This window comes from Bubalus kerabau, chromosome 17 (genome assembly GCF_029407905.1).
Source record: "Bubalus kerabau isolate K-KA32 ecotype Philippines breed swamp buffalo chromosome 17, PCC_UOA_SB_1v2, whole genome shotgun sequence".
NCBI lineage: Eukaryota > Metazoa > Chordata > Mammalia > Artiodactyla > Bovidae > Bubalus > Bubalus kerabau.
Genome location: NC_073640.1, coordinates 60,232,858 through 60,256,735, shown reverse-complemented (window position 1 = coordinate 60,256,735; position 23,878 = coordinate 60,232,858). Strand labels below are relative to the sequence as shown.

Below are 23,878 nucleotides of genomic sequence, written 5' to 3'. Positions count from 1 at the left end.
AGTGAAAGTGAAGTCACTTAGTCGTGTCCGACCCTCAGCGACCCCATGGAATGGTATTCTGTTAAAGCGGCCCAAATGGATTAAGACAAGCCCCAACCTCAAGATCCTTAACGTAATCATTGCTGCAAAGTCCCTTAAGCCATGTGGGGGTTCTGGGGGTTGGGGTGTGGACAGTTTGGGGTTATGACTCAGCCCACCACACAAGTAAATAAGGGGTGGCCCGCCCCACCCCTCTGACTCACTTTCTGCCCTTCTCCTCCCTGTTCCATGCCTTCAAGGAAGCCATCTGTCTTCAGCACCATCCTGGCCCCTCTACTCTCTGGGTCCCCTCTGGGGTCAGCCAGTGAGGGGAGCAGGAACTCTGAGGGTGGTGCAGCTGTAGCACAGCTTTCTTAGGGGAGGACCCTGTCCTTTGAGGGTCTGGTGACATGGATCTCACCCCTTGAAGCCTATGGTGCGTGTGCTAAGTTGCTTCAGTCGTGTCCAACTCTTTGCAACCCTATGAACTGTAGCCCACCGGGCTCCTCTGTCCATGGGGATTCTCCAGGCAAGAATACTGGAGTGGGTTGCCATGCCCTCCTCCAGGGGATCTTCCTGACCCAGGGATTGAACCCATGTCTCCTATGGCTCCTACATTGCAAGTGGATCCTTTACAGCTGAGCCACCGGGGAAGCCCCCTTGATGCCTAGGAGTGTGTATTGATTCGCTAGGGCTGCCGTAACAAACAACTGCAAAATGGCTGGTTAGGCACCAGAAATTAATTAATTTTTAAAAAATATTTGTCCGTTTATATGGCTGTGTTGCATCTTAGCTGCAGTGTGTGGGCTTCTCCGTAGTTGTGGAATGCAGGTTTAGTTGTCTCGAGCTTGTGGGATCTTAGTTCCCTGACCAGGCATCAGTGCAGAGTCCCCTGCATTGGAAGGCAGATTTTTAACCACTGGACCACAGAAATTTATTGTCTCACAGTTCTGGAGGCCAGGAGTCCGAAATCAAGGTGTCGGCAGGAAGTTGGCCCCTCCTGGGAGGAAGGACCGGTTCCCAGGCTCTCCCTAGCTTCCAGGGTCACTGACGGTCCCTGGCTTTCAGGAGCATCACTCCAGTCTCTGTCAAAACGTGGGCCTCTCCATGTGTGTCTGTCTCTGGGTCTCTTCTCTTCTTATAAGGATACCGGCTATGACCTGATCTTAACTGGATTTACATCTGCAAAGACCCTATTTTCAAATGAAGTCGCTTTCACAGGTACCAGGGGAGAGGACTTGAACTGACCTTTGGGGCGGGGGGATTCAGTTCAATTCCTACCAGGTGGCAACAGCTCCCCGATTTTTCTAAGCCCAGCACTGCACCATCCCACCAGCTGTGAACATGAGCCCTGCATTAAACCTTTTTGAACTGCACCTGCCACTTTCTGCTGCAACACTGAGACAGAACATCCTTCCAGATTTTTCAACACATATATTTTTTTTAATGTTATTTATTTGCTGTGCCGAGCTGTATGCAAGATCTTAGTTCCCCAACCAGGGATCAAACCTGTGTCCCCTGCACTGGGATCGCAGAGTCTCACCTGCTTTGGGAGCACGATCTTAACCACTGGACCACCAGGGAAGTTCCAACACACATTTTAAAAATATCTGTGTGCTTTTTACTGAAATGAGATCCTGCAATTTTGTAATGATCTCCTACTTTCCACATCAACAGTACTTTCACCTCATCTAATAGCCACTCAGAGGACCCACATGTCTTCCCAAATATCATGTACAGCTGATATATCCAAGCCAGAACCCAGTTCAAAATCACCCATCGAACCTGGTCATGTGTCTCTTACGGATTTGCTCAAGTAGAGCAAGCCCATGTGCCTTGGGTTTTTTCCTTTTGTTTTGTTTGGGGACACAGACTTCTTGGAGAGACCCTTCCAGTTTCCCCTTTGAATGTCTTACCTTCTTGGTAAGGTATCATTTAACAGCCGATTCTTGTCATTTCCAGGTTTTAGGTTGTATAAATTCACTGGAAACTCTAGATTAGCAAGTACTGAATCATTGCTTCTAGGTGTGTATGTGTATATCACATAGCTTATAATTTTAAATCCAGAAAGGTACTCATCTGGGCCTTCCCTGGCAGTCCATTGGTTAAGAAGCCACACTTCCACTTCAGGGGTCATGGGTTCGATCCCTGGTTGGAAAAAGAAAGATCCTGTATACACTGTGTTGTGGCCAAAAACTAGGGGAAAAAAAAAAAAAACAAATATAAAAAACTACTCAGCCAGGTAGATGCTTTTTTTTTTGCTTTTACTTTTTTTTTTTTTTTTTTTACAAACTAGAAAATTTGCCTAAGGCCACCCCACTCTCAAGTGCCAGAGCTGGGATTCAAACCCATCCCATTGGCCCCCAGAGCAGGAGTTCCTCCCTAGACCCGCCCTCCCCCTTCCTCCTATCTCCAGCGGAATCGTGGATAATGACGGCAGACTGCACTGGTATCGCTGTCCTCCGTTTCTCTCCTAACCTCAAAATTAGTCCTGAAGGATGGACCCGAAGAGATTCAGGTGTCTACAGACACCACCTGCTGAGAAGGAGGGCTGGCGGAGTGAACAACAGGGACCACCGGAGGGCCGTGGGAGTCCCAGGCACATCACGGAGCCCTTGGCCCAGAGATGGGGAAGTTGTTACCTGCGCCGATTTCTACCTTCATAACTGGTGCTCCATGGGATGAAAAGATGGTTGCTCCTTGGAAGGAAAGCTATGACCAGCCTATCAGATCAGATCAGATCAGATCAGTCGCTCAGTCGTGTCCGACTCTTTGCGACCCCATGAATTGCAGCACGCCAGGCCTCCCTGTCCATCATCAACTCCCGGAGTTCACTCAGACTCACGTCCATCGAGTCAGTGATGCCATCCAGCCATCTCATCCTCTGTCATCCCCTTCTTCTCCTGCCCCCAATCCCTCCCAGCATCAGAGTCTTTTCCATTATTAGTGTATAGGAATGCAAGTGATTTCTGTGTGTTGATTTTATATCCTGCAACTTTACTATAGTCATTGATTAGTTCTAGTAATTTTCTGGTGGAGTCTTTAGGGTTTTCTATGTAGAGGATCATGTCATCTGCAAACAGTGAGAGCTTTACTTCTTCTTTTCCAATTTGGATTCCTTTTATTTCTTTTTCTGCTCTGATTGCTGTGGCCAAAACTTCCAAAACTATGTTGAATAGTAATGGTGAAAGTGGGCACCCTTGTCTTGTTCCTGACTTTAGAGGAAATGCTTTCAATTTTTCACCATTGAGGATAATGTTTGCTGTGGGTTTGTCATATATAGCTTTTATTATGTTGAGGTATGTTCCTTCTATTCCTGCTTTCAGAGTCTTCCAATGAGTCAACTCTTCCCATGAGGTGGCCAAAGTACTGCAGTTTCAGCTTTAGCATCATTCCTTCCAAAGAAATCCCAGGGCTGATCTCCTTCAGAGTGGACTGGTTGGATCTCTTTGCAGTCCAAGGGACTCTCAAGAGTCTTCTCCAACACCACAGTTCAAAAGCATCAATTCTTCGGCGCTCAGCCTTCTTCACAGTCCAACTCTCACATCCATACATGACCACAGGAAAAACCATAGCCTTGACTAGACGAACCTTTGTTGGCAAAGTAATGTCTCTGCTTTTCAATATGCTATCTAGGTTCGTCATAACTTTCCTTCCAAGGAGTAAGCGTCTTTTAATTTCATGGCTGCAGTCACCATCTGTAGTGATTTTGGAGCCCAGAAAAATAAAGTCTGACACTGTTTCCACTGTTTCTCCATCTATTTCCCATGAAGGGGTGGGACCGGATGCCATGATCTTCGTTTTCTGAATGTTGAGCTTTAAGCCAACTTTTTCACTCTCCTCTTTCACTTTCATCAAGAGGCTCTTTAGTTCCTCTTCACTTTCTGCCATAAGGGTGGTGTCATCTGCATATCTGAGGTTATTGATATTTCTTCCAGCAATCTTGATTCAAGCTTGTGTTTCTTCCAGTCCAGCATTTCTCATGATGTACTCTGCATAGAGACATCACCTAGACAACAAAGTTCTGTATAGTCAAAGCTGTGGTTTTTCCAGTAGTCATGTATGAAATGGGAGAGTTGGACCATAAAGTAGGCTGAGCACTGAAAAAGTGATGCTTTTAAACTGTGGTGTTGGAGAAGACTCTTGAGAGTCCCTTGGACAGCAAGAAGATCAAACCAGTCCATCCTAAAGGAAATCAACCCTGAACTGGAAGGACTGATGCTGAAGCTGAAGCTCCAGTATGTTGGCTACCTGATGCAAAGAACTAACTCATTGGAAAAGACCCTGAGGCTGGGAAAGATTGAGGGCAGGAGAAGAAGGGGGCGACAGAGGATGAGATGGTTGGATGGCATCACCAACTCAATGAACATGAGTTTGAGCAAGCTCCAGGAGATGGTGAAGGACAGGGAGGCCTGGTGTGCTGCAGTCCATGGGGTCACAAAGAGTCGGACACGACCGAGAGACTGAACAACTGCTGCTCCCGCCCCCAAAACTGGTGATGGGGCTCTGGAAGGCTCAGCTCCCCCACTGCTGTGTCTCTCAAGCTTTCCTCTGGTGGACGCCATCGGAGGAAATTTTGCCTGGGCCACCTCACCTGCTCTGGCCTGCAGCCTCCTCCTGCTCCTGCTCCTCCTCCGGGATGTTTCTGCCACTTAGAGCTGATCCTGTTCCTCCTCTGCTTGTGGCCCTCCCGTGGCTCCCCAGCGCCCTCTGGGGTCGTAGGTCTGGCTTCTCCCATCTCAAATATTCCCGTCTCAGAGTTCAGATGCTCCCTGTATCCAAGTGCCCATCTACCCCAAAGCCTCCGGGGCGAGGTCCCTTCTTCCCAGAATGCCCTTCTCCGGTCACCATGGCCACCATTCTGGTCTCCCCTCAGGGTTCCGCCCGCTGGTCTTCCCTGTCTGGCTCAGAGGCTCAGGAAAGGGAGAAGGAGGCCAAGCAACCCAGAGTCTGGAAATCATGGCCATGAACTTTCAGGAAGTGAGGAGGGGCCCAGTGGGCGGGAGGGCGGTGCCCCAGGGCAGGGGTGGGGGTGAAGGGAAGGGATGGGTCCTGACCTCTGACCCCTCCACCCAGAATGTGACCCTGGCCATGGCCGTATTCACCATCCTTGCTTCCATCTACTTCTTCAACAAGGTGAGTGGGAAGGGGGTGGAGGTGGCAGGCTAGATCTCGGTCTCTTCCGCCTCTGTGTTATCATCTTGGTCTCTCTTCCCTTCCTCTGTTTCTGTAGATCTCTCTGTCTCTTTTCCTCTTGTAGGCTCAGCAATGAGAAGATAGAGCACCACCTAACCCAAGAGTCCTGCCTCTGTCCCGACCATGACTCTGGCCTCTGAGACCAAATAAATGTGACTGAGTCAGCACACCCTGCTCCACCTCACCAGGCCAGCAGGCACACCGCCTCCAGCCAGCTCTGTCTGAGGTCCAGGCTTCTGGGTCAGAGAGAGGAAGCCTGGACTCCTGGGTCTGGGGAAGTTGGGGACTAGCAAGATAGACTCTCAGATTTGAGGCTAGGGTACAGTCATGGAGCTGAGTTTTGAAGGATGAGTAGGAGTCTGTCAGAGTTTAGAAGGGGAAAAGACATTCCAACTTGTGTGCAAGAGCACAGAGAGGAGAAATAACAGGGCTAATTCCCCACCTGGTACCAACACAGACTGCTGTGTACTTCAGATTTATTTCTTCTCTCTGAGCCTTGGTTTTCTCCTTGGACTCCAAAAGGCCGTAGCAAGGACAACCTGACATGAAAGACGTGAATGGAATTTGCAAGCTACGGAGGGTCTGTAGTGGTCATCTTCACTGTCACATTGTATCAGCACATCTTTCTCTTAGCAAACTCCTATTCAACCTTCAATGCCCACTGTAAATGCCCCTTACTATAAAAGTATCCAGACCTCCAAACACATAGTCAGTTACCCCCTCCCTCACTAACTGCCTCCTCCCCGCTCCCTGTCTCCATCCCCATTAGGTGGAATGCCCTGGGTGACACACTAGCCTTTAGTTGACCTTTATTTATTTTTTTCATCAGATAAACATTTCATTTCAATTCAAGATTTGAAAAGGAGACTTCTGAGCAGAGTGACTGAACATCCTGGGTTTCCCAGGGAAGGCCTAGCAAATTCTAATTGGGAATTGATTTATAGTCTTACTGTAATTTTGGCTTGCAGAATGCAAAGACTTTGGGCCAGTTATTCCAGTATAATTGGGAATCGTATCCTCTTTATTTCTTCTTTTTTATTTATTTATTTTTAGCTGTGCTGGGTCTTCATTGCTTTGAGGGCTTTTCTTTAGTTGCAGTGATCAGGGGCTCCTCTCTAGTTGTGGTGTGCAGGCTTCTCGTTGCTGCGGCTTCTCTTGTTGCAGAGCACAGGCTCTAAGGCTCATAGGCTTCCATAGTTGCAGCATGTGGGCAACTAATAGTTGGGTGCACAGGTTTAGTTGCTCTGCAGCATGTGGGATCTTCCAGGACTGGGAATTGAACCCACATCTCCTGCACTGGCAGGCGGATTCTTTACCACTGAGCCATCAGGGAAGCCCCTTTCTTTAATTCTTGAAAGTGTCCTGATTTAAAAGGTAGTCTTACTTATAGAGGGGCTGGCTTCCCATGTGGCGCTAGTGGTAAAGAACCCGCCTGCCAGTGCAGGAGACTTAAGAGGACATGGGTTCGATCCCTGGGTCGGGAAGATCCCCTGGAGGAGGGCATGGCAACCCACTCCAGTAATCTTGCCTGGAGAATCCCATAGCCAGAGGAGCCTGGCGGGCTACAGTCTATAGGGTCCCAAAGAGTCGAACACAACAGAAGAGACTCAGCACACAGCACTTACAGGAGACCTTGTTTGCAAAATGACCACACGAGGGCGGTGTTGGACCATGTTCCCAGCCAGAACTTGGTCCCCCTGGTTCTAGAAGGGAAGTTAGTTGATTTCTGCAAAACCGGAATTCTGTGACCTGGGAGGGGAAGCCTTCCTTGAGGCTTCCTCTCTCCCTGGACCTTCGCCCCGCCCCCCATCTCGCTCCTCCAGTCCTCCCAGCGGTCCTTCTACAAGCAGAGCTGACCTGTCCCTCCCTGCGCACAGTCCCTCCCCCGGGGATAGCTGTCCCAGCCCAGGAGACTGGCATCGCAGCAAGGTGTATCTAACCTGACAGCCCTCCAGGCTTTCTTTTTAAAGTCTCACCCACTTCCCACGCCCCCTCTGTAGCACACCCTTGCCCAGCTGCTAAGTCATGTCTGACTCTTTTGTGACTCCATGGACTGCAGCCTTCCAGGCTTCTCCGTCCATGGGATTTTTCAGGCAAGATCACTGGAGTGGGTTGCCATTTCCTTCTCAAGGGGATCTTCCCGCACCAAGGATCGAATCCAGGTCTCCTCGAGTGTGTCTCCTGCATTGGGAGGCAAATTCCGTAAGTAACTGAGATGGTTTAAAAAAAAAAAAAAGAAAAACACACCCCAGGGCCATTGCACATGCTGTGCTCCCAGCCTGGAGCATCCACCTCTATTTTGTGTCAGTTCCACCTGAAAGCCTTCCTAAAACCCCTCCTGATCAGAATCAGGCTCCCTACCCCTCACACCTTCCCCATTCCTCACCCTTCTCTGCAGTGACTGGGAGCCTGAGGGTGGGGCTGCAGAATAAGATCTGACTCCTCTTCCACCCCCAGCATGGGTCTTGGCTATCAGTGTTTGTGAAGCAAATATTGACAAAGAAATTGATCTTTGTGTCCTCCCCCCTCCACTCCCACCTCCAGGGTTTTCAGCCATTGAGGGCTGGGTTTTCTCAGTCCCCTGGGAGCTATCGAGGTTGCATTTTCACAACCACAGGTACTTGGAGATGGATGGGGTTCAGCCCACACGCAGCCCTGGGACTCACTGGGGAGCTTTTGAAACTCCCAGAGCCCAGCTCTATTCTGGACCACTTAAACCACAACACCTGGCGGTGGGGCCCAGGCATTGATTCAGATTTTAAAAGCTCCCCCCAGAGATGCTAATGGGCAGACCAGGGTCAAGAGAGGCATCCCAGCAATGTGTTTTCCAAAGACAGAAGAGAGAGGTTTTCCTCATTGGAGCTTAGCAGGTTTCTTCAGAATGTGGAGCAAAAAATAACCTTTAGATTGGAAACTAGGGAGTTTGAAAACCAAAGATGACCAATGACATCCTTCCCCAGAGGCTGGGCCACTGGAGAGATGCTTAGGAGGTGCATGCGTGTTTCAAAAGGCAGTGAGAGAAGGTGAATAATAACATGTGTCCCAGGGGCCCAGAAAATCCGGTGGCCCAGAGCTGTCCTGTGTTGCTCAGTCCTACCTATGGGGACCAGAACATCCCAGTGGGCATGAGCCTTACATGGTTTTAGCTCCGAAAGTCCTATAGCCCAGTATTGCATTGCTGAGTCCTGGCAATAACAAGGAGCCACCTGGGAAGCCCTAGCATGGACCACAGCCTGCCAGGCTCCTCTGTCCATAAGATTCTCCAGGCAAGAATACTGGAGTGGGTTGCCATTTCCCTTCTCCAGGGGAATCTTCCCGACCCAGGGATCGAACACGGGTCTCCTGCATGGCAGGCAGATTATTTACCATCTGAACCACCAGGGAATGGTTGGTTTTGTCTTTAGATCCAGGCCCATGTCTGTCTGTCTGTCTGTCTTCCCCTGTCCACCTGTCTCTCTCCACTCATTCTCCTCGCCTTCCCTTCTAGATGAGTTCTATTTCCACCTCCTCCCAGGTCGTCTGCTGTCCTGTCTCCCGCTTGGTCCCTCCCAACAGCCTGACCCGTCTCTCACCTTCTCTCCCTGCCTGGTCCCGTCTGTCGCCCGTGCGTGTGACGCTGTCACATCTGTGTCAGGGCCCCCTTCTCCCTCCCGGCATCTCCCCACCTTGGCCTGATTTCTCTCTGCATCCCTGTCCCCCTCTCTCTAGGTCTCTGTGCTCCTCTCTAAACCTCTATCTCTCTCAGCATCTCACATACTCCAGAATTTTATAAGATGGGAGACCCCCCCCCCCCGTCCCCATAAAAGTCCCCAACCCCTCCAGGGATTTCCCTTCCAGTCCAAACACAAACTGCTTCAGTGCCAGGCCAGAGGATGAGGATGGCTGACAAGGTTCCCCAGCAGGCGTCCTGTTAGAAGGTCGGCCCAGCTCACCTGGCATCCCCAGAGTTCGTAGAGCCGGCGTGCCCAGGACCGGAAGAAGGAAGCAGAACGCCCCGGCCCAGAAAACCGCCCTTCCGGCTGTGCGATGGCTCTGCGCCCAGGCGTGCTGGGGCATCGGGGAGTAGCAGTCCCTGGCCACCACCGTAGAGGGTCAGGAAGGCCAGGCCGGGGTCCAGGTGGTGGAAGATGCCACCCAGGGGCCAGCCAGAGCGCGTCCTGGTGAGGGTCAAGGGCGGGAGGACGGTGAAGGCGGCCGAACCAGGCAGCTGATGGGGGCGGAGGCAGGAGGGCCCTGCGGCTTGGACCACCGGGCTGGGGCTGGCCGCCTCCAGGAAGCACGAGGTGAGGGCGGCGGCCGGGGAGTAGAGGAGGAAGAGGGTGGCCTCTGGTGGGCTAGGGGCTCCAGGGGATGACGGCGGCCGAGTCTCCAAAGGGTCCCCCAGGGGCGGGATGATGCTGTGGGGACCGACAGGCCTCCACGTCAGCAAGCTCCACACCCAGCCCCCCCACCGACTTCCCCATCTCAGGGACGGCCCCACCGTCCATCCACGCCCCAGGCACGGTCCTCTCTCCCTCCCTTCCCCTCTCCCCACAGTCTCACCCTGACTCTGCCCTGTCCCCTCTGATCCGACCCCACCATCCCGGGCCAGTGCAGGCTTCCAACTCACCTGGCTGGATGCTCAGCCCAGCCTCCTCCCAGGCCTCCCTGCCTCCAACCATCCCATCCAGTCCAGAGCGAGCCTGCCCCTCCTCCCCTGCTGAGAGACCTCCCCTGGCTCCCCCAGACCCCTGGCCAAAGTCCCCGCCCCTCATCCTAGAGTGGAGACCCCAGGGTGGTCCCCTGGCCCACCCTCCTCTGCAGCCCTTTTCCTGTCCTCAATGCATCGTCGCATCCAACCACTCCCAGAACTAGCGCCTCGCTCCAGTCTCGTGCGCTTCGCCCTGCTGTCCTGGTCCATCCTCTCAGGAGACCCGTATCCTTCCAGTACTGCAGGACCCTGGCTGTGCCAAGCCCCACAGGGTGGCTGTACTCTTAACAGCCCCATTTTCCAGATGGGGAAACTGAGGCTTGGGGCAGGGGAATTCATTTGCTCAAAATCAAAGCAGACAAAGCAGAGCCTGGATGTGCACTCACATCTGTGCAACCTCCGAGTCTGGATGTTAACTCTCGGGGGTCCTGCTCTGTTCGCGGTCTCCGTCTGCCGACTCTGTTTCATCGTCCTGAGCTCACCAGCAGTTGGGAGGCAGGGGTCTCCCAGGGTATCTGAGCAGCAGCCCCAGGCCTGGTCTCTCCCAGAGGAGCCAGGATGGGACAGCTCACAAATGGATAGAAATCAGAGGGCTGGAAATCAGAGGGGCCACCATGCAGGTCTGAGCATGCGTCTCAGTTTCCCCATCTGTGAACAGAAGATCAGCTTGTGTGCCTGGGCACTGCCTTCCCATCGTCCCCAGGATGAGATCTGAGCTCCTCAGCCTGGCCTTTGCAGCCCTAATCTGCCGAGGCTCCACCTCCATCACCAGTCGCCAGGCTCACCAGGTCCCTTCCTTCTGCTCGGAGTTCCTAGAACAAGCCGCGTGATTTCATGCACCCATCCAGGCTTTCTCCTTGCCATTTCCTCATTCTGGACCACTTTACCCTATTGGTCCCATGCACAAACTCCTACTCAAGCTTCGGAACCCAACTGAGTGCCACCCTCCCTTAGAAACCCTTCCCTACTACCGCACACCACACCAGACTAAACCAGGTATCAGACTTCACTGTGAAGTCTCTGAGAGGTTCAAGCTAAGCCAAGGCAGGAACAAAGTGTCAACTACGTAGGGGGCAGTGTGCCTTCACAGGCCTCATTTTAATTTAGTCTCTCTTTTTTAAAATAGTCTATTTTTTTAGAGTATGCTTTATTTTTAAAAAAGCTTTTTAAAATCAGTTTATTTGGCTGCATTGAGTCTTAGTTGAGGCATTCAGGATCTTTCATTTTGGACTCTCTAATTGTGGCTCTTGGGCTTAGTTCCCCCTGGGTACGTGGGATCCTAGTTCCCCGACGGGGGATTGAACCCACGTCCCCTGCATTGCCAGGCAGATTCTTAACCACTGGACCACCAGGGAAGTCCCATTTTAATTTACTCTTCCCAGAACTCTGTGAGGACCGTACTATTGCTGTCGTCATTTTATCAAGGGGGGAAGCTGAGGCAAACTTAAATAACTGAGCCATTCAGTCAATGAACAACTGAGAAAGGAATCCAGGTTGACTGACTCCAGGATCTGAAATCTGTCTTAACCATTGTGTTATTTTCCCTAAACAAAGTTAGACTGAGTGAATAAATGCATGAATCATCCTTGAACAACCAACCCACACAATGCCCCAGGACATGTTTGTAAAATGAATGAGTGAGTGAATGAATGTATTCCCCTCTTTACTTGGCAAACTCCTATTCACACATCAATTCCCAGTGCAAATGCTTCCTCCTCCAGGATGTTCTCCATGACTTTTCCAGGCACAGTCCTCCTACAGTCCCTCTTCTTCCCTCTAATCCCTCCAGACTGGAACTGTCTGTGTCCTAGAAAAATAGGCTCCCAGAAGGCCAGTTCATATCTATGTCCCCAGTTCCCCCCAGCTCAGGACCACCCTCACAGGAGGCCTTAGGGTGTATTTGCAGGTGCAGCTCAGGGTCTAGAGACCAACCAGAAGGAAAAAGAGGCTAGAACCCAATGATGGGGAAGACATACAACACCTCAGGCTGGTCCTCCAGTAAGGAGGTGGCTGAAGCTTCAAGGGCCCAGAGCAGGCTGAGTGAGCACTATACCAGGAGTCCAGAGATACCCGCCTCCTCATATGACCACATACCTCATCCCTGAGCTCCAGTTTTCTCGTTGAAGGAGAAAGGTCCATAGACAATTGGGTAGTGATTAATAAGCACATCACAGGGACTTGCCTGGAGGTCCTGTGGTTAAGAATCTACCTTCTGATGCAGGAGACGCAGGTTCGATCCCTAGTCAGGGAACTAAGATCCTGTAAGCTGCATGGTGCAGCTAAAAACAACAACAAAAAAATTAATAATGGGCTTCCCTGGTGACTCAGTGCTAAAGAATCTGCCTGCTAATGCAGGGGACATGGGTTTGATCTCTGGTCTGGGAAGATCCCACATGCCCCGGAGCAAACATCACAACTACTGAGCCTGTGCTCGAGAGCCCAGGAGCTGCAATTACTGAGCCCACGCACCGCAGCTACTGAAGCCCGGGTGCTCTAGAGCCTGTACTCCACAACAAGAGAAGACACCGCAGTGAGAAGCCTGTGCACGGCAACTAGAGATAAGCCCGTGCAGCAACCAAGACCCAGCACAGTCAAAAATAATTTTTAAAAAATTAATAATAAATGAAGATGCTACCTGCAGGCTTTGAAGACGCAGGAAAGAGCTATGAGCCATGAAATGAGGGCAGCTCCAGGAGCTGGGAAAGAGAGAAAGTAGATTGTCCTCCAGGGCCTGGTGACACCCATCTCGGACCCCTGGCCTCCGGAATCATGAGATAGATGGATGCTGTTTTAAGCCACTAAGTTTGTAGGAATTTGTTACACTGGCCATAGGAAAATAATACCCTCCTTTTGTAGACCAGCCACTGGAGCCTTGCTGAGGGCCACACAATCGCTGAGTAAGAGGGGGTAGGAAGTTGGGGACAGACCTCAGGGAGAGGGGCATCTGGACCCCCAAATGGCCAAAGGGGAGGCCTGGAGAGGGTGGCCAGGCTGTGGTGGGAGGGGTGGGGCTGGCTGTGGGGAAAGAAGAAGCAGGAACCAGGGAGAGTGGGTAGGGAGGTGGGGTACCTACTCTGCCAGGCTTCATCTTGTGGCTTCTGTGGGCTTCAAAGCACCCAAGACTGGGAGGCGAGGGTGAGAGGAGGGAGGAGGAGGGGGTCTTGGATTAGAGCCCACTGCCAGCTTCTCCCTCTCTTCCCCCCTCCTGCCCTGTCTGTCCTGCCCCGCCCCCATCCCCACCAGCCAGTCCCTGCTCAGGCCTCCTCCTCCATCCCCAGACCTTCTCCCAGTTAGTGTCCATGCTCACAGGACCCCAGATGGGTCTTTCTACACCCAGGGCTGGCCTCACCCCTCCCCTGCTCACCCTCTGTGGCTCCCCAGTGCCCCTGGACAAAGTCCCATCCCTTCAGCCTGCTCTTCTCCCACCGTCGCCCATCAGATCCCTCGGTTTCCCTGTCCACGGCATCACCCTAAGCTCTGGGCACTGCACCCATGGTACCTGCTCTGTCACAGCCATGACCACTGTGGTCCTCACTGCCTGTGTCCATCTCTGTGGTAAGTCAGTCTCTCTGAGACCAAGGGCCCTGGCCTGACTCCTCCAGGGTCCCCAGCATCACCCACCACAGGGGAAGCATATGAGAGGAGTGGGTCCCCATTTTCAAGTGACTGAATCCTTTAACATTCTATAAACCCAGGTCTAGGGCTTCCCTGGTGGCTCAGTGGAAAGAATCCACCTGCCAGGGCAGGAGATGCAGGCTCAATCCCTGGGTGGGGAAGATCCCCTGGAGAAGGAAATGGTAACCCACTTCAGTATTCTTGCTGGAGGAATCCCATGGACAGAGGAGCCTGGTGGGCTATAGTCCCTGGGGTTGCAAAGAGTCTGACATGACTGAGCAACTAACACAACAACAAAAAAAGCAAAAAACAAAGCCCAGGTCTGGGTCAGCGTGAGTCTGAGGTGGCGGGGAGGGACAGCACACCCATAGACCACGTCCAGGCCTGGGGGACCCTGCTGCTGCTGCTGCTCAGTAGCTCAGTTGTGTCCGACTCCATGCGACCCCATGGACTGTAGCCCCGCCCCCTCAGGCTCCTCTGTCCATGGGGAGTCTCCAGGCAAGAAAACTGGAGTGGGTTGCCATGCCCTCCTCCAGGGGATCTTCCCGACCCAGGGATCGAACTCGAATCTCTTATGTCTCTTGCGTTGGAAGTCAGGTTCTTTACCACTAGCGCCACCTGGGAAGCCCACGGAGGACACAGAAACAATGAAACAGACCAAGGGTATAAGACTGTCACATTGTCGTGCCTTCACTTTATTCCACACGAACAAGAATGGGCGCCCGGAGACCCACAGCACGGCTCACCATGTCGCCCACGGTGCTGAGTTTGAATCCAATCCTTGACATCCTGACCCCGGCTGAGACCTCGGGCGAGGAAGTCTCTACCCCAGTCAGGCTGCACGAGGACTGGAAAGGATTCGGGTGCTCAGTCAGCAGGAACAGAACCTATGACTCGACAGCCGCGGAGGGAAGGTTTCAGGTGTCAAGGGGGTGAGCAGTCTCCTGACACCTATTTTCCGACATGTGATGACAGTCTGTCTGTCTCCCACGGCTGGGAACGTCTCAAACCAGGCCAGATCGGGGGCACCGCCTCCCATCTCTGGGTGCTGAGAGTCACAGAGGTACTGATTAAAAGCATGCCGTAACTGCCTCCCTCCTGACTGGGGGGTAAGTCTCTTTCTGTGCAATCCTACTATTCAGGCTTGTCTTTCCTAGGCTGGGAGCTGCGTGAGGACAGAGGCTACGGCCTTGGCAGGCATACCCGAATCCCCGGGAATGGCAGAGATTTATACCTACTATGTGCTCGGTCGGTACTTTGTGGGAACAGAGTGTGGCAGCATGGGGTGGAGGTGGAGGCTGTGGGTTCTCAAGGGTAGAACCATAGCCCCTCCCCTGGAATGTTGGCCCCTCCCTCTTGAATGTCAGCCCCGCCCCCCCCCCCCACAGGAATGTCTGTGCCTTCACAATTCAGGAAGAAAAAAATAAGAACATTTATTGATTTGGCTGTACAGGGTCTTGGGCTTCCCAGGTGGCGCTAGTGGTTAAGAACTGGCCTGCCAATGCAGGACACGTAAGATTTGTGGGTTTGATCCCTGGGTGAGGAAGATCCCCTGGAGGAAGGTGTGCCAACCCACTCCAGTATTCTTGCCTGGAGAATCCCATGGACAGAGGAACCTGGCCGGCTACAGTCTATAGGGTCGCAGAGAGTCAGACACGACTGAAGCAACTTAGCACACTCGCAGGCACAGGGTCTTCTTAGTTGTTGCACGTGGGATCTAGTTCCCCAACCAGGGATCAAACCCAGGCCCCCTGCCCTGGGGGCACAGAGTCTTAGCCCCGGATGACCAGGGAAGTCCCTCTTCTTCACCTTTTATTTTTAGTGCCTAGAACCACGCCCTTCATCTGACAGGCATTCAATAAACATAAGCGGGCGGACTAGTGGAGTCAGACCGCTCAAGTCTTGAGTATCATTTACTTGCTGTGTGACCTCTGATAGGTTACTTTACTTCTCTGAGCTTCGTTTCCTCATCAAGGGGGCATAATCGTCCGATCGCCCTCATAGGATCAAGTCGCTGGAATTCTCTTGTTTGTAAAGCTCTGCACTAGGACCTGGTGTCCAGGACACGCTCAACACCTGTGAGCTCGTACTTATGGGATGAATCAAGGGGTGAATCGCCCTCTTGGATCCTCATAGAAATCTTTTTAGCAGGATTTCAGTCCCTGTTTGACAGAGTGAGAATCCGAGGCTTGGGGCATCCTCCACTTCCCTCTACCCCTCTTCACGGAGGCTGAACAAGGAAATGCCGATTCCCAAGCCAGGCCTCGCCCCCAAAACCCACCTCGCCCACCACGATGGGCTCTGCTGATCAAAGACAACAATCTCCCCAGGAGAGTCCTGCAGCTGCTGTGAAAACCACAGAGTCTCCTCGGAAGACTGCTTAACCGATTTCATTAGGAAATCAATGCAAATTAAAAACCTCGCCCGGATCCCACTATTCTCCTCTGAGAAGGCGGAGATCAAAGAGGCTGACTTCGCGGTTGCGTTGGCAAGCTCCAGGAAACCGCCTTTCCCAGCTCCCGGTGGAGGAGTCTTGCTAGCAACATCTAACACGCCCTCTGACCCTGCCCGTCCCCGAGGAAAGATCTATTCTAACAACAGATGACAAGATTAATGATAGCAAATACGTCACACCCCCGCGGTGCCAGGCACGGATCTGAGTGCCTTACCCACAGTAACGCGCCTAATCAACGCAGTGACTCTTTGAGGGCGGTGCTGTTCTGTTCCCATTTCACGTAGACAGAAACTGAGGCGTAGGGAATTAAAGCATCTTGACGGTGTCACTACAAGCTACAAGCGGCCCGCCCCTGGTGGCTCAGACGGTAAAGCGTCTGACTGCGATGTTGGAGACCCAGGTTCGATCCCTGGGTTGGGAAGATCCCTTGGCGAAGGAAATGGCAACCCACTCCAGTACTCTTGCCTAGAAAATTCCATGTATGGAGGAGCCTGGTGGGCTACAGTCCATGGGGTCGCAAAGAGTCGTACACAACTGAGTGGCTTCACTTATGCCACCCTGCCTTCATGGAGTGTTCACCAACCTACACAGGTAGGCATGTAACAGGATGCTATTGTAGGAGAGAGAGAAAGAACCAATTTCTTTATCAGTTCAGTTCACTTCAGTCACTCAGTTGTGTCCAACTCTTTGTGACCCCATGGACTGCAGCACACCAGGCCTCCCTGTCCTTCACCATCTCCTGGAGCTTGCTCAAACTCATGTTCATTGAGTTGGTGATGCCATCCAACCATCTCATCCTCTGTCGCCCCCTTCTTCTCCTGCCTTCAATCTTTCGCAGCATCAGGGTCTTTTCCAATGAGTCAGCTCTTTGCATGCAAAACTTCTTTATGCATGTGTGCTAAGTCACTTCAGTCGTGTCTGACTTTTAGCAACCCCAGGGACTGCAGCCCGACAGGCTCCTCTGTCCATGGGATTCTCCAGCAAGAATACTGGACCGGGTTGCCATGCCCTCCTCCAGGGGATCTTCCACCCAGGAATCGAACCGGCTTCTCTTAATATCTCCTCCATTGGCAGGTGGGTTCTTTACCGCTAGTGCCACCTTTATATTATCCACTTCTTTTCTTTTTTTGTTAATTTCTGCATTAATATCTATCCATGCTTTCTTTCAAATGTTAGTGCATTCAGGGACTTTCCTGGTGGTTCAGCTGCTAAGACTCCTCCCTCCCAATGCAGGGGGCACAGGTTCAATCCCTGGTCAAGCAACTAAGATCCCTCACGCCACATGGCAAATTAATAATAATGATTCCTCCTATGAAAAATAAAATTTGTTCAAAAAAATTATAGTGCATTTGCTTTATTGCTCTTTTTCTAGCCTGTTGACTTGTTTTGTTCATTTCATTTCTAATTTTTTTCCTAATTCTCATTTGCAGCTATAGCTTTTCCTCAGAGTTCAACTTTGGCCCCACTTCACAAGTTTTGCAGTGTTATGTGCTCACTTCTAAGGGCTTCCTGGATGGCTCAGCAGGTAAAGAATCCACCTGCAAAGCAGGTGACAGTCTAAAGGGTCACAAAGACTCAGATACAATTCAGCACACACACACATGCTCATTTCTAAATAAACGACACTCCAGTTTTATTCTTCCTATTAGCCCAAGAGTTATTTAGAGGGTGTTTTGAAATGTGCGAAACATTTGAGTGCTTGTGGTTATTCCTTGTTATTAATTTCTAATTGTGGGTGTGGCCTGTATTGTTTCTGCTTTTGGCAATCAACCTGTGCTAAGTTTCTGACTCAGTCTATTCTTGAGGAAAGCGGAGAATATCTTTGCAGGACTCTGATTTGTTTTAAGGCTATAAAGTTTGTTATTGAGACAGCTAGGAAATTTCAAATGTGGATTGCTTTCATTTATTTATTTATTTTTTTTTTTTGCTGCACATGGACTTTCTGTAGTTGCAGTGAACGGAGCTACTCTTCCTTGCAATGTGCAGGCTTCTTGCAGTGACTTCTTCAGTTGTGGAGCACAGGCTCTAGACGCATGGGCTTCAGTAGTTTTTGCACATCGACTCAGTAGTTCTGGCTCATGGGCCTAGGTGCTCCTCAGCATATGTGGAATTTTCCCAGACTGGGAATCGAACCTGTGTCCCCTGCATTGGCAGGCAGATTCCTATCCACTGTATGACCGGGGAAGTCTGAATATGGATTGTTAATCAGATAATAGGGTGGTGATGATATTATGGATATCCTTAGGAGACTCAGATTACAGAATGTGCAGATAAAATAGCATGATGTCTGCACCTACTTTCGAAAGGTTCAAAATATTCTAGAGGTGCCTCTGACCGCTGAGTCCATCAAGAGAGAGCAGCTGTGCTGTGGGCTTCTTCCCTTGGCCTCCCAGACTTCACATCTCCCTGCGGGTCTGTTCATCAGGGCGGATATGTCTCAGTGCGTAAGTGTGTGTGTGGAGAGGTTAGATAGACAGATGGGTATATGTTTAAAGAGAAAGATACATAGAGAAGTAGAGAGAGAGGAGACACTGACAGAGAAAGACAGAAATAGAAGCAATAGAGAGATACACAGATGAGAAAGTAGTGGGGAGAGGGAAAGAGAGTGGAAGAGAAAATATATGGATGTGGGCAAATATTAACGTTTGATAAATTTAGTTGTAAGTTATACTGTATTATTCTTGTAATGGTAGATTTGAGCCATTTCAAATGAAAAATTTCAGAGGAAAAAGGCAAGTCAAAAAAAAAAAGAGAAAGAGAGAGAAAAGATTTAGGGACTTCCCAGGTGGCACTAGTGGTAAAGAATCCACCTGCCAATGCAGGAGACAGAAGAGATGTGGGTTTGATCCCTGGGTCAGAAAGGTCCCCTGGAGGAGGGCATAGCAACCTACTTCAGTGTTCTTCCCTGGAGAATCCCGTGGACAGGAGCCTGGCGGGCTGCAGTCCATGGGGTCTCACATAGTTGGACACGACTGAAGCAATTTAGCATGCATGCATTGGTGGTCCAGTGGCTAAGACTCCAAGCTTCCAAGGCAGGGGGCATAGGTTAAGGCCCCAGTCAGGGAACTAAGATCCCACAGGTTGCATAGTGCGGCCAAAAAAAAAAAAATTTTTTTTTAAGATTTATTTTAAAAGTTAGGATAGAGGTTATCTCTGAAGGACATGGAGGAGTGGTTGGGAGGGAAAGGAAGAGGGATGCTGGGGTTGCTGACGGTGCTCCACTCCATAATGCAACATTGCATGGATGTTGAGTTCAGTTCAGTCGCTCAGTCATGTCTGACTCTTTGCGACCCCATGAATTGCAGAGCTCCAGGCCTCCCTGTCCATCACCAGCTCCCAGAGACCACCCAAACTCATGCACGGATGTTCAGTTCACAATATATCAGTTCTTCCACTCCGGTTTCTGTATTGTTCAAAATGTGGATAACATGGAATCATTTAAAGTTTCCAAGATATCACTGAAGCATACTCAAAGCAACCTGAATGCTCATCAGTAGTGGGTTGGTGAAATACCTGTGGTCACAGTATATCCAGGAAACACTTACCACCAGCACTGAAAAATAACGTCAGACCTCCTGTATTTACATCCAAGCATTTCCAAGATACACTTTTAATGAAACGCATGCACGCCTACAATGTAAGATAACGTATATACATGCTCTGTTTAAAAATGCTTATGCAGGCTTACCTAGGATATCTGGAAGGGTACACAAGAAACGAACAATAGTCTCTAGCAAAAAGAAGAGGGAATATAGGATCTGGAAGGAGGGGAAGAATCATTTTCTTCATCTTTTTTAAAAAAGGTTCATGTATTTATTTTTGACTCTGCTGGATCTCTATCACTGTCTGCGGGCTTTCTCTAGTTGCGGTGAGCAGGCTTCTCATTGCGGTGGCTTCTCTTGTTGCAGAGCGTGGGCTCTAGGTGCGAGAATTTCAGTAGTTGCGGCAGGTGGACTCAGTATTTGCAGCTCCCAGGCTCTAGAGCACAGGCTTAGTAGTTGTGGCACACGAGATTAGTTGCTCTGCGGCACTGGGATCTTCCAGGACCAAGGATCAAACCTGCGTCACCTGCGTTGGCAGGCGAATCCTTAACCACTGGACCACCACGGAAGCCACTCATTTTTTTTTACTATGCGCCCACATTATCTTAAAGTTTTATTTTTTTGATAAACTGATTTCCCAACTTATTTTTAAGGTGCTTCTATCCTTCCTGATGCTCAGACATTGTATCATCCTCTCCCCATCTGTGAAATAGGAAAGCATTTGGTCTCATTTCACGGAGTTGAGAGAACTGAGGCTCCCAGTGGGGAGTTCACAGGGCTAGTCAAAACAGAACCAGAGCTCGTGCTTCTGATTACAAAAAATAGGATTATTGCTTTTGATTCGGGTGAAAAAAAAAGTTTGCCTCTACCTAGAAGCAAGGGAATGGTCCCCTGCAACCGACCACTAGGATTTCTGTTCCCAGAAAGGAGTATTTATTATATGTATCAATAGGCTGCTATTGGATTCCAGTAACAGAAAACCTGACTCCAAAGGGCTTTGACAGTAAGGAGATTTATTATGTCGCTCACACAAGTTCAGAGGTTGGCAGCATAATAGTTAAGGAATAGATTCAGCAGCTGTAACAGACACACAAAACAACCACTGCTTCAATGAGCTAGAAATGGAAATCTCTCTCTTCACGGCATGGATGTTAAGTATTCCAGGGCCAGTATGGGGACATGTCATTTTCCATACAGTTCACCAGCACGGATTCCATGGCAGATTGCAAAAATGGCCCCGGTTCTGCATGTTCTTCTGTATCTATGCTCCTTTACAATGTCACTTTGCAGATTTTCCCATTGTGAGGTGGAATCTTTTTTCCTACCACTTGAAGCCAGTCACGTTGAGCAAAGTGTCAAGTGTAGATCTTAGGCTTCCCCTCTGACTCTTGCAACCCTACCCAGCCACCATGTGAAAAAAAAACCCAGTCAGCCTGCAGGATGATGAGAAATATTAACACATGGCTTGAACAACTCCACCATCCTAGCTGAAGGCCAGCCACTCCTCCCAGAAACACTCACTTAGCTGACCCATTTGTTGTTGTTCAGTCACTCAGTGGTGTCCAGCTCTTTGCAACCCCATGGACTGCAGCACACCAGATTTCCCTGTCCTTCACTATCTCCCAGAGTTTGCTCAAACTCATCTCCATTGAGTTGGTGGTGCCATCCAATCATCTCATCCTCTGTCATCCCCTTCTTCTCCTGCCTTCAGTCTTTCCCAGCATTAGGGTCTTCTAATGAGTCGACTCTTCACATCAGGTGGCCAAGGTATTGGAGCTTCAGTTTCAGCATCAGTCCTTCCAATGAATATTCTGGTTTGATTTCCTTTAGGATTAACTGGTTTGATTGCCTTGCAGTCCAAGGGACTCTCAAGAGGCTTCTCTAGCACCACAGTTTGAAAGCATTAATTCTGTGACACTCAGCCTTCTTTATGATCCAACTCTCACATCCACGCTGCTGCTGCTGCTGCTAAGTCGCTTCAGTCATGTCCGACTCTGTGATACCCCATAGACGGCAGCCCACCAGGCTCCCCCATCCCTGGGATTCTCCAGGCAAGAATACTGGAGTGGCTTGCTATTTCCTTCTCCAATGCATTAAAGTGAAAAGTGAAAGTGAAGTCGCTCAGTCATGTCCGACTCTTAGCGACCCCATGGGCTGCACCAGGCTCTTCCATCCATGGGATTTTCCAGGCAAGAGTACTGGAGTGGGGTGCCATTGCCTTCTCACATCCATAGCTGACCACAAATGTCTGAGGAAGCCCAGCCAAAACAGAAAACTGCTCAGCTGAGCCCTGCCCAAGGTGATGACCCAAAGAAATCACAAAAGGTTATTATTTCAAGCCTCTAGATTTGGAGATGTTTTTTACACTGCAAAGCTAATGATATACTTTCATTCTAGACAATGGAAAGGGTGAAATGGAGGAATGGAGGGCAGGCACCTTCCATTAAGGGCACTTCAAGGAAGTTACATTGATTACTTTCACTCACTTATTATTGGCAGGAAGTAGTCACAGGGCCATCTCTAGTTGCAAGGGACACTGGGGAATGAAGCCTTTTTTTCCTTGACTAACCTTGTGATTAGCCTGAAACAAGTAAGAGTCTCACTATAAAGGAAGGTGAAATAGATTTTGTTCCTAATGGAGAGATTTAGATAAGAGATTGCCAGGAAGACTTCCTGAAAGAAGAGGCAGGATTTGGCAGAGTCTCAGAAGTCAGCCTGGGGAAGGGGCTGAAAACTAAGCAGGAGGGCTTCCAGCTTGTATCTGAAGGTTCCCATCATCCCCTGGGGGCTTCACCTTGGGGACAGGCTGATTGAAAAACCCCTCCTCACCAAATGCCCGGGCCAAGACAGAAGGTAAAGACTGGAAAAACTTCTCTTGGAAATCTCTGCCAATGAAGACATACAGGAAAGGGTTGAGGCAGCTGTTGAAACAACCCAGGGAGAAGGTAGCCCAGAGGATGGGCTGCAACTTATCTCTGGCTTGCCACAGTCAGGCCACCAGCACCGTGTTAAACGGGAACCAGAAGGCGAAAAAGGCGCTCACCAGCACAAGCAGCAGCCTCTTTGGCCAGCGGGCATGGGCACAGCCTTCCTGCTGAAGCCGAGTGCGGATGAGGTAGGCACAGGTGCCGATGATCGCCAAGGGCGCCAAGAAGCCCAGCAGGATGTGGATGAGGGTCACCGCGACTCTCTCCTCCTCAGCCTTGGAGTCATTCCTGGCCCTTGTGGTAAACTTGAAGCTGCAGTATTCACATCCCTTCTGTTTTTCAACGTCTTGGAAAATCAAGTTTGGAGAGCAAGTGACAAGAGCCAGGAGCCACACACACACAGCCAGCCAGGCTGCTCGCTGCACGGTGCGGTGGTTTCAGGACCAGACCGAGTAAACGACAGAGATGCAACGGTCCAGGGAGATGAGGACCAGGAACCAGATGCTGGTGAAGAAGCTGATGGCCAAGAAGGTGATGTAGAGCTTGCGGGCTGCAGCTGTGAGGGGCCACTGGCCAGGGACCAAGCTATATATGGTGATCGGCAAGGGCAGTAAGGCCATGAAGTCTGCGAAGACCAGGTGGGAGAACCAGATGGTGGTAACAGTGCGAGGCATTCGGAAAACCATCATCCAGAGCACCGGCCCATTGGCCACCACGCCGACCGCAAAGGACACAGACAGCACAGCGATGGTCAGCTGGTGGAGGCCCTGGATCCTCTCAGGCTGGCACTCGGGCTCGGAGGTAGGAGTCATCCTTCTAGAGGACAAAGGACCACACGTCAGGGCTACAAGTTACCTTTCACTTCTTTTCAGAGCCCCAGAGCCCCATCCGAGACCCCTCCATTCATTTCTCTAATTCAATACATTTTTTAAGAAACATTTTTTTAAATTTATTTAGGCTGTGCCAGGTCTTAACTGTGGCATGTGGGATCTAGTTCCGTGACCAGGGATCGAACCTGGGCCCCCTGCATTAAGAGTACAGAGTCTTATCCACTGGACTACCTGGGAAGTCCCCCAATTCAATATATATTTTATTGACTGTCTGTCATGTCACTCTGATACTGCTAGGTAATTGGAACTGAATCACATAACAAAGCAGGCCATCGTAGAACTTACATCCTAAAGAGGGTGTCAGAATGGAAACGTGATGCATAGACTAAAGAAATCCGGGATGTACTACTTTAGAAGACTGCAAGCCCTATGGGAAAAAGGAATACGAAAGAAAAAAAGGAGTGGCCTCTGACTTTCGGTTATGTCAGAGTAGCTTCATCAGACAGTCTGACATTAAAAAATTATAACATTCTGGCCAAAAACATTAAAACGTCAGTCCATTGTTTGAAGATATTGGAGACTGATCAAAATCAAATATAAACTGG

General features: G+C 50.3%; 1 protein-coding gene and 1 non-coding gene across 2 annotated transcripts; both read right to left on the bottom strand.

Moving 5' to 3' along the window:
• Positions 1-22,290: 22,290 nt before the first annotated feature.
• On the bottom strand, positions 22,291-23,255 carry GPR32 (G protein-coupled receptor 32). Its single transcript, XM_055551192.1, is given in 2 exon segments — positions 22,291-22,326; positions 22,329-23,255. Coding segments are annotated over 2 exon segments (963 nt in total).
• A 182-nt stretch (positions 23,256-23,437) lies between these two features.
• On the bottom strand, positions 23,438-23,510 carry TRNAK-CUU (transfer RNA lysine (anticodon CUU)). The gene has a single exon. It is a non-coding gene; the product is annotated as a tRNA-Lys (tRNA).
• Positions 23,511-23,878: the final 368 nt, after the last annotated feature.